Genomic DNA, 15,795 nt, shown 5'->3' with positions numbered 1-15,795 from the left:
CAAATGATAAAAAAGGATATCTCTAGACTGTAGGATCGAGCCTACCATTCATACTTTAGAGGACAATTGAGTACCATTGCAGCCCGACAAAGTTTGGTCTCCTCGTAACCAACCATTTAAAGTTCTCATCTTATATCTCATGACACTGGTGCTTGGAATTTCCAACTCATTAATGAGATTTTTTACCATTTGAAGCAATACAGATTCGGTAAAATCTGTCTATCACAGCATAAAAAAGTCCAAAATTGAAGATAAAACTCCTCGAGAATAAATGGATAAGAGTAGCAGTGAAGTATGGAAATACATATGAAAATTAAGGTCCATCCCCAAACATATTCATTTTGCTAGGAGGCTGCTGCACAAGGTTTTGCATTTGAAGTCATGTTTGTTGTCTCGGAGATGATGGAGATATTGACCACGCTTTTATGTTGGGTCCCTTTCCTAAGTTAGTTTGGTTCTCTTCTCCTCTTGGAGTCGACTTTGATAATGTGGAAGGTGATTTTAGCACTTTTGGCTGGAGAAAACTATTATGCAGGATCAGCAGGAGGTTAGTGAGCTCATTTTATCCCTATGTTATAGTTTGTGGTGGGCCAGAAATAGGAAATGCTTGAACTGAAAGATATACCGGTGGAAGTGATTGTGAAAAAATCTTGTATGCAAGACTGCACATTGATGGATGAAACTCGTCCAGTTGTTAGGTGGAAATCTCCTCAAAACTATGGCATAAACTAAATGTTGATGCAGCAGGTCCACTACATGATAAGTGGGGAATTGGAGGAATCTATATGCAGCCACGACTTCATTTAATGAGGCCGTACCAGATTCAGACTCGGCTGAAGGTATGGCTATGCGCCTTGGCGTAGAATTTGCATTGGAGTTGGTTTTTTTAATATAGAAGCTGAAGGTGATTCTCTGTGTGATGAAATCTTTGAAAGATACTTCAACTTACTTTGGTTTCATCGTCTCGGAGTGTAAAATGTTGTCACAATCTTTCCATAATATCATTAAGTCTCGTGCTAAAAAGAGGGCCTTCATTGGTATTTTATGACTTTTTTTAATGAAATTCGCTTTTCCCTATAAGAAAAACTATTTAGAAGAAACTGCAAGGTGAGGTGAAATTATACCATATCAGATATATCAATCGTTTAGTTATTTACCGGTGATTGTAATTACTCATTTGACACTCTAAGTACCTATGTATGAAGTCCTTTTGTGCCGTTCCCACCATAATACCTTGTTTCCAACCATAACAACAATGGATGCAGTAGCAGAGCTAGAGTGTCACTATTGAGAGAAGGACCAAGCGAAAAATAAGAGTCATGTCTATGTTAAAATAACAGTGTTAAATAAGCGATGTAGCAAGTTTAGGAGATACCTTGGCACCAGGTTAATGGATGGCAATGATAATTACTCTATCATGAAGGAACTCTTGTTGCTCGCGGTCACTCGTAAACAAGTCTTAAAATTATGAGTTTTTTTTTTTTTCCGAATGTTTACACTTTCTTCAATTGTGTTTCTCATGATAGTACTAAATGGAGGAGTAAGGTTGAATGGTGGTTGGTTCTATGATTATTTCCGCAAGAGACAACATCGACATGTCTCAGGCCTTCTGAAATACCTCAACTTAGGAATAAGGAATATTTTTATTTCAAGCAGAAAACTGAATAAAGGCATCAAGGCAGTGTTTTTGGTTTGCCGTAGGGAATAAGGAATCTCGTTATTATTTTGTTTTTCACACAGCAGTATGTCTATATTTTGTTGCTATAAAGCTCATAAAATAGCTGGTGTTAGTATAGATATTATACGTTACTTGAAGCTTATTCTTTCTTTTCTTTTTTCATTTGAAATTTTGACTAATAAACACAATAAATCAATATTATTTCATATGGAATTCCCTGACTAATAATACACAATAAATCAACAGACATGATATACTTTAGGCTAAAAAAATTATTGAACTAAAAATATTCACTTCATTCCTGTCAAAGGAAATCCATACATTCCAAACAGCAAAAACAAACTAAATATCAGAGAATAACAGTAACATGAATATGTTGTGCGAAACGTAATGATCTTCAAAGCATATGAATATGTTATACGATCTTCAAAGCATTTCAACTATTATAGAGGTGATTGGGCAAAACCTTGTGCAGCAACCTCCTAGTAAAATGAATATGTTGTGGAATGGACTTTAATTTCATATGTATTTCCACACATCATCACAAGTCTTCTCCATTGATGCTTGAGGAACTCAATCCATTTGTATTGCTTCAAATGGTAGTAAAATCTCATCAATGAGTTGGAAATTCCAAGAACCATTGTCAGGGTATATAAGATGAGAGATCAAACTAACTTCAAACGGTTGGTTACGAGGAGACCAAACTTTGTAGGCATTATGAAATGGTAACCAATAGTCCACCCAACAAGTACGAATGGTAGGCAGTCTAGAGATATCCTTTTTTCTATCGTCGGAGAAAAACTTAAGCCTTACGTTGAATAAAGTCTGACTAGAGTTTATAAAGAGCGACACCTCTTATTTAAAGACCGATTTTGTAAAAATAAATTAAACTCAATCCAAAAAAACCTAATAAGACCATTGTGAATTGTCATGTAAAGCTAGGAGAGTAATCTTCTAAATACTTAACATAGCGAAAAACAACATTGCAAGAAGATAACGAATGCTATATCTTCTCAGTATTTTGTCTTTTACTACAGTATTAGAGTTAAATCAAGTAAATATGTTAACAAATATTGAGTATGAGTTAGAATGATCAGATAAATTAAATAATAATGATATTAGTAACAATAACAATAATAATAAATATTGAAGAAGATTTGATATACAGTATAAAATGAAAATAATAAATTGCTAAATTACTGATAAGAAATCCTCTAAAAAAATTACTGAGAGAAAAGAAGTGACATTTTTATATAACTAGAACACTTGAAATAAGACTAGACCAAAAAAAAAAAGATAAGTTCTATTTTATACATTGATTTAATTAAAAATACTAGAGAAACAACAAATAGTATAAGAAAAAATTGAGTATGGGAGAATTTTTCTAAAGAGAGATAAACGGGGAACATTAAACCAGAAACAATTTGATAGAACTATGATTAGCTATTTGGTGGATTGGAGAGGAGATTAGACATTATCTTTTACCTTAACTCTAAGTTTGTTGTGGAGAGCTTCATTAAGTCATAAGTAGTGATTATCTAGTTTTGATCTCATTATTCAGGATTGAATTTCCTATTTTTGTTCATTGTCACTAAGAGAAATAAATGTAGTGGTCCATCAATTTCATAGTTGGGAGCTTCGAAAATAATTTTTCTCTTCCAAAAAATAATTTCTCTTGCAAAATAATCCTGGATCCTATTTATTTTACATATGATTAAGATTATAGTTTATTAAAATGTAATAGTTTGAATTGAACCAAGGTCTTGCGGATATGCTACTACCTAGGCCACAAAGTCATCTTGGTTAAATAGCAGGTTCGATAGTTTATTGTTGCCTGAGTTTGGTTTGATATATAATAGGGTAAACGATCAGGACATTCAAAAATGATCCTGACATTCTAGGCAACAATATTGCCTAAACCATATAGAACCATGCCCCAGCAAAAACTTAAACATCACACCAAGGAATAAACACAAAAATAAAGAGTTGATATTTAGAAACAGAGTCAGCAAGTCCTGGAACTTACTGCTTGCTTACAAAATTCAAGTGTTCAGACTAGACACAACAATTAAAGCATAAAAACAAAACAGATAGAGCACTGCCACCGTCGATCTAGAACCCAGTTCTGAGAACAAAAGCTATGAGATGAAGGTGCAGACTTGACATATGCTTCCCAAGTGAATAGATCATCCTGCTCGGTTCACTTCTTCTTCAATGCTGACTTGGTCTGCTTAAGTCCTCCACTGGGATCCTTCTTCTCCACAGCCTTGATGACCCCAACAGCCACAGTTTGACGCATGTCTCTAACAGCAAAACGGCCGAGTGGAGGATATTCAGAGAAAGTCTCAACCACCATGGGCTTGGTGGGAATCATCTTGATAATACCAGCATCACCATTCTTCAAGAATTTGGGCTCCTTCTCAATCTCCTTACCAGAACGCCTATCAATCTTAGTAACAAGTTCAGCAAACTTGACAGCAATGTGGGAGGTGTGGCAGTCAAGAACAGGAGCATAGCCATTTCCAATCTGGCCAGGGTGATTCATTATGATCACTTGAGATGTAAAGTTGGCAGATTCCTTGGCTGGGTCATCCTTGGAGTTTGAGGCAACATACCCACGCTTGAGATCCTTAACAGCAACATTCTTGACATTAAATCCCACATTGTCACCAGGAAGGGCCTCTGTGAGAGCTTCATGATGCATCTCCACAGACTTGACTTCAGTTGTCAGTCCAGTAGGGGCAAAAGTGACAACCATTCCAGGTTTTATGACACCAGTCTCGACACGCCCCACAGGCACAGTTCCAATTCCTCCAATCTTGTAGACATCCTGTAGTGGTAGTCGGAGGGGCTTGTCTGAAGGCCTCTTAGGCTCATTGATTTGGTCAAGGGCCTCAAGAAGAGTTGGACCCTTGTACCAGTCAAGGTTTGTAGAGCGCTCGATCATGTTATCTCCCTCAAAACCAGAGATGGGAACAAATGGAATTTTGTCTGGGTTATAGCCAACCTTCTTCAAATAGGATGAAACTTCCTTCACAATTTCATCATATCTACCCTTGGAGTACTTGGGTGTAGTAGCATCCATCTGTTCAAGATAGATGGCAATTAGTACTTAAATAAATGAATTCAAGATAGATGTCAATTAGTACTTAAATTAATGAATTATAAAAATAATAAAATATACAACTTCAAGGGGCTTAAATTATTAAATACCTTGTTGCAACAGCAGATCATTTGCTTCACACCAAGAGTGAAAGCAAGGAGAGCATGTTCACGGGTCTGACCATCCTTAGAAATACCGGCTTCAAAACCACCAGTAGTGGAATCAATGATGAGAACGGCACAGTCAGCTTGGGATGTTCCGGTGATCATGTTCTTAATGAAATCCCTGTGTCCGGGGGCATCAATGACAGTGCAGTAGTACTTGGTTGTCTCAAACTTCCAGAGAGCAATGTCAATGGTGATACCTCTTTCACGTTCAGCCTTGAGCTTGTCAAGGACCCAGGCATACTTGAATGAACGCTTGTTCATCTCAGCTGCTTCTTTCTCAAACCTCTCGATGACACGCTTGTCAATACCTCCAAGCTTGTAGATCAAGTGACCAGTGGTGGTTGATTTCCCAGAGTCGACATGGCCAATGACCACAATGTTGATGTGAACCTTTTCCTTACCCATTTGGACTTAAGAGCTTAAAAGCACAAAAAAAATCTGCCATTATTTTCAGCACAGAAAACAATTCATAAGTAAAATAAACTTGAGTACTAAACAATAAAATAGCAGCAACATTCTGAGAAATCAAAAAGCACAAACCATGTCACTATATTTCAGCAGATATAGAGCAGGCACGACATAATCGAAAACAAACACATTAGTTTAAAGTGAATTATGGATTATGGAGATGCGGGGTTTCGAGCCCCGTACCTCTCGCATGCTAAGTGATGCGAGCGCTCTACCATATGAGCTACATCCCCATTGCATAAAATCTTTATGGCATGTACACAAACAGTTCAAAAATCACATAACAAATATATGTCAAAGGTTTATAGTGATGTGAATCAAATAGCACAACAACAAAAAAACCTCAGAGAATATATGTATCCCAAACATGAATTAAGTAATACCTTCATAACAGATAGAAAACCCCATATACATAAGTATGAACACAGAGACAAAAAAATATACAGAATCCAAGCCAATGATTGAATACCAAACAAACAAGTATATAATAATAACAACTCAAAAACAAAAATTATGATGATATAATAATGGCATGGTAATGTTAAAATGCATGAATGAAGTATGCATGAGAATACAAAACCATCAACTCTTTCAAAAGTTCAAAACTAGCGATTCATAAATAAAAAAACGATTGAATTCAGAATTGCGATTAAACATGCACATAATTTACAAATTGAATAACAAGAAATAGAAAAACAAAAGCATTATGTAATCAATCGCAGATGTAAATTAAAGAACACGAATAACCTATGAATGAATCGATGATGGTAAGAATACATTAATCGATCGATTGAGAAGAAAAGATATTGAAGGATTTAGAGTTGGTTCGTTACCTTGTGACGAAGGAGAAAAGGCTGCGCTGCGCTGCTGAAACCCTAGTTGAGGAGCAAGGAATGAGAATTATGAGTTGTGAAGAACGAACGGTAGTAGGGTTTATATATAAACAAGGGTTTATAAACTACGTACTCTGGATTATTTAGATGGTGTCCAAAAATATAATAATCTCCTTCAAAAACAAAATATATAATAATCTTCAAAAAAATTTCAAATTTATTTCCTACATAAATTTAAATTTTATTCAATTTTACTTCATACTTTTATTTTGTTTTATTTTTTTTATAGAATATATTTAGGATGAGATTGTGCCTCCGTCTCCGTCAAAGAAGACTTTAGGACTCTTTTACAAACTCGTAAAAAAATAACTTTTACAAAAGATAATTGTACGTTTAGTCCTTGTTAATGTGAAATAAGGACCAATATAGAATAGCATTTTTGTAGAGACCAAATAGAAAAAAGTTGAATTTTGTAGGGACTAAAAAATATAGTTAAAAAAAAAAATAAGTGTTTCTCACTAAATTGAGGCTCCTCGTATTCAAAGTCTATTAATAAAGTCAATGACCAATAAAGGGTTAAAAGCATCCAAAGATCAAGTGGACCGCCAAAGGCCTCGTAGAATCGAATAAGACGCTCATAGCCAATATGAGCCCTCCAAGCAATCAAGCGATCACCCAACATTCACGTCATCGATGTATTACTGTCAAATGTGTATACTCCTTAAAACAATAATCAATGATAGGGAAAATATCTGAAAACAATAAGAGACTATGATGCTCGTGTTCTTTGTGGAAACCAGTGTCCATCTACATGCAATGCTCTGGAAACCACCTGATACGGGTGATGATCAAGGGGCAGAGCACTTCATGGGCTGGGGTGGGCCACAGCCCACCAGAAAAATTAAAAAATTAACGATCGTAGGTCTATATTTTACGAGATTTAAACAATTTTGTTACGGTTTTACGAGTTTTTAAACAATTTTCCAATGGTTTGGGTTTTCGGCGGTTCTAAAAGGGACATATGTGATTTTTGTCATGCTTATACTTGGTTGGGTAGCGGAGGTTTACAAACGTTTTAATTTTTTGGGGTTTCAAATCTCCTTTATATTGTCTTGTCAAGTGAAAATTCCTCAAATTAACAGTTGTATTATGAAAAAAAGATTCATAATTTATAGCAGTAGTAAACTATGTAATTTATTTTTTTAAAGTACTCGAGCTTTTTAGTCAAACTTTTAATGGCCCACCCAAACTATTTTTTCTGGCTCCACCATTGTGATGATCCCAATCATCTTAAGGATAATAGAGCATGAAAACGGGGATAGACTACTATTGAAGGTTTACCTTGATGAAAATGTATTCAAGGGCATGTGTGCATTGTAAACTGAAGATATTATGGCTAATTGGATATTGGTACAATGTGGAGTGTGATACATTGGTTGTGCAAAGAGGAAGGTTCACACGCATTTGTGTTGAGATTGATCTTAAAGAGCTTGTCGTGGTAGAAGTATGGTTGGATGGATACTGGTACCAGGTGGTGTTCGAAGGACTCTGCATTATTTCTCCGCTTATGGAAGATACAACCACGAGACTCAAAATTTTGTGTTTTGTCCAATACCTTTGCCAACCACATATAAGGTTCAACCATGCAGCTTTAGAATTTGGGTGAAGGCGCAATCAATGTATCAGCGCAGTTGTTGAACAAATTTACGCATGCTGAAAACAACGCTCGAAATTAAAAGGGAGATAATGACTTTCAATGCATTTAAAAAGGAAATAAAAAACAGGAGGAGGGAGAATGCCGCCAACTCTTTTAAAGATTCGCCAACAAGTGAAATAAACGAGCATTTTGGGCAAGGTTGCACTAAATTCCATCGATCCCTAACCTGTTGAAATTCTAATTTTACATAGGGTGTTAGTGTCTAAGAGAAATCTCACTCAGTTATCTCATTTGGTTGAACCAGTTTCGTTGAATTCAAAAAAGAAGGAGATTTATGATCCTAAAAGGGATACATTGGTGACTCAAAACCATATGGAGGTTGTTATGGCAACTAATTTGCTTCTTGAAGGTGTAAATGTAGTTTATTAGACTCAAAATCTTTGGGATGGGATACTCAACAAGCCTGGTAGTGGTGTTACTTTGCTCTTCTATGGTATTTATGATGACAAACGTTTAAAGATGTCCGTGTGCTCTCCTGGAATGTCAGGGGAGCTAACAAATTTAAAACTAACAGGTATTTGAAGGACTTAACTAGAAGTAAGCAACATACTTTTATTATTCTAGCACAAACTCACTCTAGTTGTGACAAGATGAAGGTCTTTTGGGATCAAAACGAGTATTCTAAAAGTGTTGTGGTCGATGGCCGATGTCATGTCGGGGGAATTTGGATTAAGATTGTGTCCAAAATTATAATTTTCAATACTCTTTTTAAAATTATTCTCCACGATATTTTTATTCAACGTTAGTTTATAGTGCTATGAATTAATTTTTATACAAAAAAAGGGTTAACACCTCTTTTGGTCCCTGTAATATTAGCGAATTCCGGTTTTAGTCCCTGTAAAAAAAGTTTAGATTACATCCCTATCATTTGAGATTCTTCCACTTTTTTTTTTTGAAGAAGATTCTTCCACTTTTGGTCCCTTACTTAGACTTGTCAGCATAATCTGCTGACGCGTCCAGCTGACTGTGTAATTATTTTAGTTTTTATTTTTTTTTTAAAAAGGACTCAGACGCCACATAGATTAAGATGTTTGTTTTATTTAAAAATTAAATAAAAAACAAATTAAAATTACAATTAAAAATCCACAAAAATCAAATGCCCTTGTTTTTCAACTTCTTCTTTCACCGTTCTTCTTCTTCTTCACACGGTCCAGATTCTTCTTCTTCTTCCTCTTCATCATAAACCCAAGAACAAGCTTAAACAAGTACAAGAATATGCAGCAAGCTTCATGTTCATATAAAAAAACATATTCAAAATTTCACAAATCCACAAAATTTCAAGAACAACAACAAAACAAGAACAACAACAACACAAGCTTCAACAAGAAATCCACATATTCACAAAATTTCACAAATTCGGAAAGCTTCAACCCATGCCATATCTGACAAACACAAACCCAGAAAGCTTAAGCACAAATTCACATTTCAATTTCATCCCAAATCTTTTATGGATTTTTAAATCGAACCGCAAAATACTATAGATCCCCAAATTGATTTCGAAAAAATTTAACCATTTTCCTACCTTCATGAATTTGTTGGATTTGTAGGGTTGGTTTGGATTCGGATCTGGGTATGGAAAACTCTAACCATTTTTCCCCTTCATAAATTTCAATTTTTTGTGAGTTTTTTTTGAGTTTTCTCCTCATGTACTTGATGAATTTGATGAAATAGGGGATGAAAAGAGAGGAAAACTCTGTGCTTTTTGGTTGGAAGATGAGAAGATCCGAGAGAGAATGAAAGATGTGAGAAAATATGATTTTTTTTTGACAAAAGAAAATATGAAAATATTAGATTTTTGTTTTTTTAATTTAAGTTTTTGAATTTTTAAAAATGGAAATAATTCTAAATTTTAGGTGGATTAAAAGAATATTAAAATTACACAATCAGCATGCCACGTCAGCAGATTTTGCTGACAAATTTAAGTAAGGGACCAAAAGTGGAAGAATCTCAAATTATAGGGATGGAATCTAAACTTTTTTTTTTACAGGGACCAAAACCAGAATTCGCTAATATTACAAGGACCAAAAGAGGTATTAACCCAAAAAAAAACCATCATAAAAATATCAACTTTTTTTTGCAGAGGCCTCCATTAAACAGACTCATTACGTTTTGCACGGTGTACTTTTTGTCATACTTCTAGGCAAAAGATAAATAGACAAAAAATCGTATTTATTTTTTCAAGAATGGTGGTGATCAACTACACGATGAGATTTCATAACACACATATTTTAATCAAGTCAATAGTTTGGATAGAGGTTCCTTGGGGCTAACTTTCTCACGAAATGGAGTTCATATCCATTCCGTCTCGTTTTACTTCGTTTCATTTTATTTCATTTCGTTCCGTTTGATTCCATCAATCCAAACAAAGCTTAAGCGAAGCTAATTTGAGGTAGGATGTGTGACACAATAGCTTCACTTCTATATTAATTATATTTTAGAAAAAAATTCTAATAAGTTTTTTCTATATTTTAAATTTTAATATAATGTTTCAGTCAATTTTTTTTAATATAATTTTATATTTATGCCAATTAAAAAAGTATTGTTAGAAAATAAAAAATAAAAAATATTACGAAATTTTAGAGTAATTTTATTTGGGGTAATATTCATTTTGGTGTCTAAATGTGTAACAAGTAGTCACAATAGTTCATCAATGTATTGAAATTTTAAAATAGTCTTTGATTTTGCAATATGTTAGTCAAAATAGCCCCTATGATAAAATGTTTCGTTAATATTAGTCCCTCAATATACTTTTTTTTAGGAATAGTCCATCAATATACTTATTTACTGTCATATTGGTCGTTATAAGTATTTACTTAATGTCGAATCTGTTCTTATATTAAAAAGAGTTAATGTCAATATTAACTAACTATTTTTGACTAACAACATGTTTAATGATGGACTATTTTAAAATTTCGACACATTATTACCTCAATATACTTTTTTTTAGGAATAGTCCATAAATATACTTATTTACTGTCATATTGGTCGTTATAAGTATTTACTTAATGTCGTATCCGTTTTTATATTAAAAAGAGTTAATGTCAATATTAACGAACTATTTTTGACTAACAACATGTTTAATGATGGACTATTTTAAAATTTCGACACATTATTACCACTCGTCACAACCAAATCGACTATATTACCCGAATTTTATCTGAGTTTCTTTCTTGTTCAAAAAGCAGCATTAGGAGCGGCATAACTATATAAGCCTTATATTATAAGCCAAATCTCAAATCTGAAGCTGCTTGGTCGCACTTTGAAGCATTTCAATACAAACAATGTCTAATGAACACGAAGACGATCTCAAAGACGAGAAGAACCCTCGCCCTCTCGATGAGGATGACATCGCTCTCCTCAAAACCTATGTATGTCTCTTTCTCTCTCTAAAACCCTATGTTTCCCAATTTCTGTTCTATTTCAATTCAATTGTGGATTTCTTTTCTTCTTTTCTTCTTTTGGAATTTTTCTGATTCTGTTAATTAAAGTCCGTTACATTTTGTAAATTTTGCAACTCGAATTAAAGAAATTCGTTTGAGGTAGGGTTTCTGGATGTTAAGAGTTAAAGTTGTTGGGTTGGGTTTGTGTAAATTGATGCTTGTGGTAGCTGTGTGAGTGTGAAATATACATGTTAATTGTTAATATACCGTGATGCGGATGCACAAAGTTTGTAATTTCATATAGGAATTGTTCACTTATGTAAAAACAAGTTACAACGTGTGACCTATTCAGTGCTCCTACAAGGAGGAGCTCCAAGAATACTCTAAGATAAATATACACTATTTTAGCTAGAAGTGCCTCCTTTTATAGTCCTTCTAGACCTAATGGGCCTCTCTTTGGTTACCTAGGCCCATTAAGCTATAATCCGCGTTTCGAAGATGTTGGTTGTTTGTACAGGACACGTGGAGTCAGTGAACACGTAACTTACATAACTACGCCGCAGAATGTTGTAAAGCATTTGGAAGGGGGACCACAACAAGCCGACTTGCACAACTTAGTTGAGGGCGAGCTTGATGTGGTTGAGTCGTTCTAGGCATGACTTGAACAGTCAAGCTAGTGCTGAGATAGGATCTACCTGTGCAAGGTGAGTTGGCACGACTTGAACAATCTAGCTAATACCGAGGTAAGGACCTGGCTGGGTGAGGTGAGTTAGTATGACTTGTACAATCAAGCTAGTGCTGAGGTAGGATGTGGCTGGGAGAGCTGAGCTAGTATGACTTGAACAATCAAGCTAGCAATGAGGTAGGACCTGACCGGGCGAGGAGAGCTGGCATGACTTGAACAATCAAGTTAGTGCAGTGCTGAGCGGGGGCTGGATAGTCAACATGAAATATTAAGAGACATGTGGTACAGTCGTGTATATCAGTCCAGGTATATATTGCGAGGCTATGTGGTAAAGCTGTAACCTTTAATTACTAAGTGTACCCAATGAATAGGTTTCATTAAGAGTTAACGAGGTGCTACTAATGTGTGTAACTATGTATTTAGTGGTGACGATGTGATTGCAAAGTCTATTTAATCTGTTCTACAGAAAGCAAGTGATGTTTATGGAGATGTTTTGCTCATTTGTTGATTCCTGACTTTCCTTGCTAGGCTTCTTAGTTGCTGGACTGAATGCTTTTTCTATGATCAATGGTTTTCTGATTGTTAGCGCATTTAAATTTGAATAGTCTTTTATGAAATGTTTTGTTGATTTGTTCCACTTTACGCAGGGTTTGGGACCTTATTCCACAAGTATTAAAAAAGTGGAGAAGGAAATTAAAGATATGGCAAAGAAAGTGAATGACTTGTGTGGTATGTGATTAATATTTAGTTTTTTTTTTATTTTCTTGTTTGCTATGTAGATGGTTGAAACTGTTTAACTAAAGAAAATTACATCTTTTATTTTCTCTCGGTATTGTGGTTTATTCTATGCCCCTTTGCTGTCTATTTTCATTTTTATGGTTGTAAGTGATCCCTTAATTGGGTATATTTCTCTCTCCAAATTTATTCTTAAACTGAAGGAACAACTAGATAATTGGATATTATGTAGGTGTTTTATTTCGTCCCATTCATAGTGGTTTGTCTTAGTTGCTTGAGTTGGATGCTGTTATCACTTGCACGCTTCGTTAGATGTTAACTTCCTGTTGTAATAATAGGTATCAAGGAGTCTGATACTGGTCTAGCTACACCAAGCCAGTGGGATCTTGTTTCTGATAAGCAAATGATGCAGGAGGAGCAGCCTCTTCAGGTGATTTTTTTTCTTTCTCATCCTGTAGAATTTTTTCAAAGTGCTTTTATTATTTATAGGAATGCCTAAATATGGTCATTTATTGAACAGGTTGCAAGATGCACGAAAATTATAAATCCAAACTCTGAAGATGCCAAATATGTTATCAATGTGAAGCAGATTGCAAAGGTGCCTATGCGTCACATCAATCTTTTCATTTATACTTAATTAATCTATTATATAGATATTTGTTTATCACTCGTTTATATGCTGTTTAATATGACAAGGATTTACAAAAAAAAATTACGCTCGGTCTAATATTCCTACTGCTTTGATGATTTCAGTTTGTTGTTGGGCTAGGAGACAAGGTTTCCCCCACCGACATAGAGGAAGGAATGCGTGTTGGGTATGTGTCCAAAAAATAACTCTTATGATAATATATCACCCAAAGAAAGAAGAGTAACAACATTATTACCTTGTCTTCGTGTTTGACCTTTATTTCATCATCGCAGTGTTGATAGAACCAAATATCAGATCCAGATTCCTCTGCCTCCAAAAATTGATCCAAGTGTTACCATGATGACAGTTGAAGAGAAACCAGATGTGACATATAATGATGTTGGTGGTTGTAAGGAACAGATTGAAAAGATGCGTGAAGTAAGTTTTTGAAATTTTCCATATTTCACATAACAACGGAAATGAATTGGCACTGAATTTTTAATTTCTCTGCAAGGTTGTTGAACTTCCCATGCTTCATCCAGAGAAATTTGTCAAGCTTGGAATTGATCCTCCAAAGGGTGTGCTTTGTTATGGTCCACCAGGAACTGGCAAAACACTTTTGGCCAGGGCTGTTGCTAATAGAACTGATGCTTGTTTTATAAGGGTCATTGGAAGTGAACTTGTTCAGAAATATGTTGGTGAGGGGGCTCGGATGGTTCGTGAACTGTTTCAGGTAAATGTTTCCTGTTTTATATAGCTTTGTTTTTATCATTGTTTCCATCATCTGGTATCATTTGAGTGAACTTGTTACCTCGTGTAGATGGCCCGTTCAAAAAAGGCGTGCATTGTGTTTTTTGATGAAATTGATGCAATTGGAGGTGCACGATTTGACGATGGTGTTGGTGGTGATAATGAGGTTCAGCGAACTATGCTTGAAATTGTGAATCAGCTTGATGGGTTTGATGCTCGAGGAAACATCAAAGTTTTGATGGCAACGAACAGGTTGGTTATTACTATTATTTGGTTTTCCCTTTGTTCTCTATTTTACTGTAGATGTTATGAAAGCATCTCTCTTTGTATTCAGTCATATTTTCCATCATTAATGTAGCACGCCAAATGCTCTTTTTTTCTCATAATGTCTGTCCATCCTCTTGCGATAATGAAAGGCAAAATCAAGGTTGCATTGCTAGTTTGCAACTTCATTTTTAGATGTTTCGTTGCTTCATGAGTCATTTTCTTCAATTTGAAAGTTTTACCCTGTGTTGCTGACCATATAGCTCATGGCTTTTTGTCCACAAATTTTAGGCCTGACACTTTGGATCCAGCACTATTGCGGCCTGGGCGATTGGATCGTAAAGTTGAATTTGGCCTGCCTGATCTAGAGAGTAGGACACAAATATTCAAGATACACACGAGAACCATGAACTGTGAAAGGGATATCCGTTTTGAGCTTCTTGCTCGGCTTTGCCCAAACTCCACTGGTAAGAACATAACAACTGGGCAATTTTTAATTTAGCTTATACTTCCTGACCATCTTTTAAGTACTTCAGTATTCTGGCTTATGTCCTTTCTAGTCAAAACTTGTCCTGGCTTTGAGGAATCTTTGCAACTTGCTTTCGTTGTCATGAAAAATTAGTTTCCTTTCTGACCAATATACTTTTTGTTCTCTCTAGGAGCTGATATAAGGAGTGTGTGCACTGAAGCTGGTATGTATGCTATCCGTGCCCGAAGGAAGACTGTAACAGAGAAAGACTTCCTTGATGCAGTGAATAAAGTCATCAAAGGGTACCAGAAGTTCAGTGCAACTCCCAAATATATGGTCTACAATTGAGCTATTTTTTTATCTACCTTCCCAGAGACCATAACGTGCTCAAACAATATTTATTTTCCTCCGTGAAAACTATTCCAAAGGGCATATGGTTCTTTGATGAGCAGTTTGTGAAACTAGTCTATTTGAATGCATATTTCATGGTTGACTCTTAAAGGTCTCTGTCTGTAGCTAACGTTTTCCTAATGTTACATTCACATTTTTTCGAAGACTTTTTGCTATCTTTAGCCTTTTCACTTTGACCCTTGCATTGCATCGTCTTTGCCAAAGAACTCTCATTTGTTTTAAACTGTGACGAGATTCATTTTTCACGTCAAAAGCAACTTTCACCTTGGTTTGGTTATGTCCAATCTACAGATTGTATCTTCGATGTAGACTGCATCCAACATATTAAAAATTTGACTTGGGCATTAGTTGGTTTTGAGGAGTTCAAGGGAATTCGTATATTAGAATATCAGCAATATAATTTAATACACTGTAATTCGCTGTTTGCAATGTTGTTTTAGTATGTTACCACTTAAGACTATCTATAACAATGTGGATCAGAGATTTTTGGGGTTGGTTTTTTCATTC

General features: G+C 35.2%; 2 protein-coding genes across 3 annotated transcripts; one reads left to right on the top strand and one right to left on the bottom strand.

The window, feature by feature from the left end:
* Positions 1–3,645: 3,645 nt before the first annotated feature.
* On the bottom strand, positions 3,646–6,325 carry LOC146958075 (elongation factor 1-alpha-like). 2 transcript variants are annotated; one of them, XM_085741209.1, is made up of 3 exons: positions 6,250–6,325; positions 4,892–5,386; positions 3,646–4,763 (listed from the first exon to the last, which is right to left on the bottom strand). In XM_085741209.1, exons 2-3 carry the CDS (start codon positions 5,351–5,353, stop codon positions 3,879–3,881), a joined length of 1,347 nt encoding a protein of 448 aa, XP_085597335.1. In that variant the 5' UTR covers positions 5,354–5,386; positions 6,250–6,325; the 3' UTR covers positions 3,646–3,878. The 2 variants fall into 2 exon arrangements, with proteins under 2 accessions (XP_085597335.1, XP_085597336.1); XM_085741210.1 differs by having other exon boundaries at positions 4,892–5,366.
* A 4,875-nt stretch (positions 6,326–11,200) lies between these two features.
* Positions 11,201–15,458, top strand: LOC146958074 (26S proteasome regulatory subunit 7-like). The gene is made up of 10 exons (XM_085741211.1): positions 11,201–11,334; positions 12,679–12,760; positions 13,105–13,196; positions 13,287–13,364; positions 13,520–13,581; positions 13,688–13,832; positions 13,909–14,127; positions 14,215–14,396; positions 14,700–14,875; positions 15,068–15,458. Exons 1-10 carry the CDS (start codon positions 11,248–11,250, stop codon positions 15,223–15,225), a joined length of 1,281 nt encoding a protein of 426 aa, XP_085597337.1. The 5' UTR covers positions 11,201–11,247; the 3' UTR covers positions 15,226–15,458.
* The last annotated feature ends 337 nt before the right edge of the window (positions 15,459–15,795 follow it).

Source organism: Medicago sativa, chromosome 1 (assembly GCF_051527215.1).
Source record: "Medicago sativa cultivar Bolivia chromosome 1, Bolivia_mono, whole genome shotgun sequence".
Lineage (NCBI taxonomy): Eukaryota > Viridiplantae > Streptophyta > Magnoliopsida > Fabales > Fabaceae > Medicago > Medicago sativa.
The sequence above is the reverse complement of the archived record's forward strand: the minus strand, read 5'-3'. Positions and strand labels throughout refer to the sequence as shown.

What these genes read in the sequence shown, in the direction of transcription:
- LOC146958075 (XM_085741209.1), bottom strand. Translation starts at nt 5,353, where the DNA reads ATGGGTAAGGAAAAGGTTCACATCAACATTGTGGTCATTGGCCATGTC. An exon ending in TGATCTGCTGTTGCAACAAG is followed by an intron (nt 4,764 to 4,891) that starts GTATTTAATAAT and finishes TATCTTGAACAG; the next exon opens with ATGGATGCTACTACACCCAA.
- LOC146958074 (XM_085741211.1), top strand. Translation starts at nt 11,248, where the DNA reads ATGTCTAATGAACACGAAGACGATCTCAAAGACGAGAAGAACCCTCGC. An exon ending in GAGGAAGGAATGCGTGTTGG is followed by an intron (nt 13,582 to 13,687) that starts GTATGTGTCCAA and finishes TCATCATCGCAG; the next exon opens with TGTTGATAGAACCAAATATC. An exon ending in AGATTGAAAAGATGCGTGAA is followed by an intron (nt 13,833 to 13,908) that starts GTAAGTTTTTGA and finishes TTTCTCTGCAAG; the next exon opens with GTTGTTGAACTTCCCATGCT.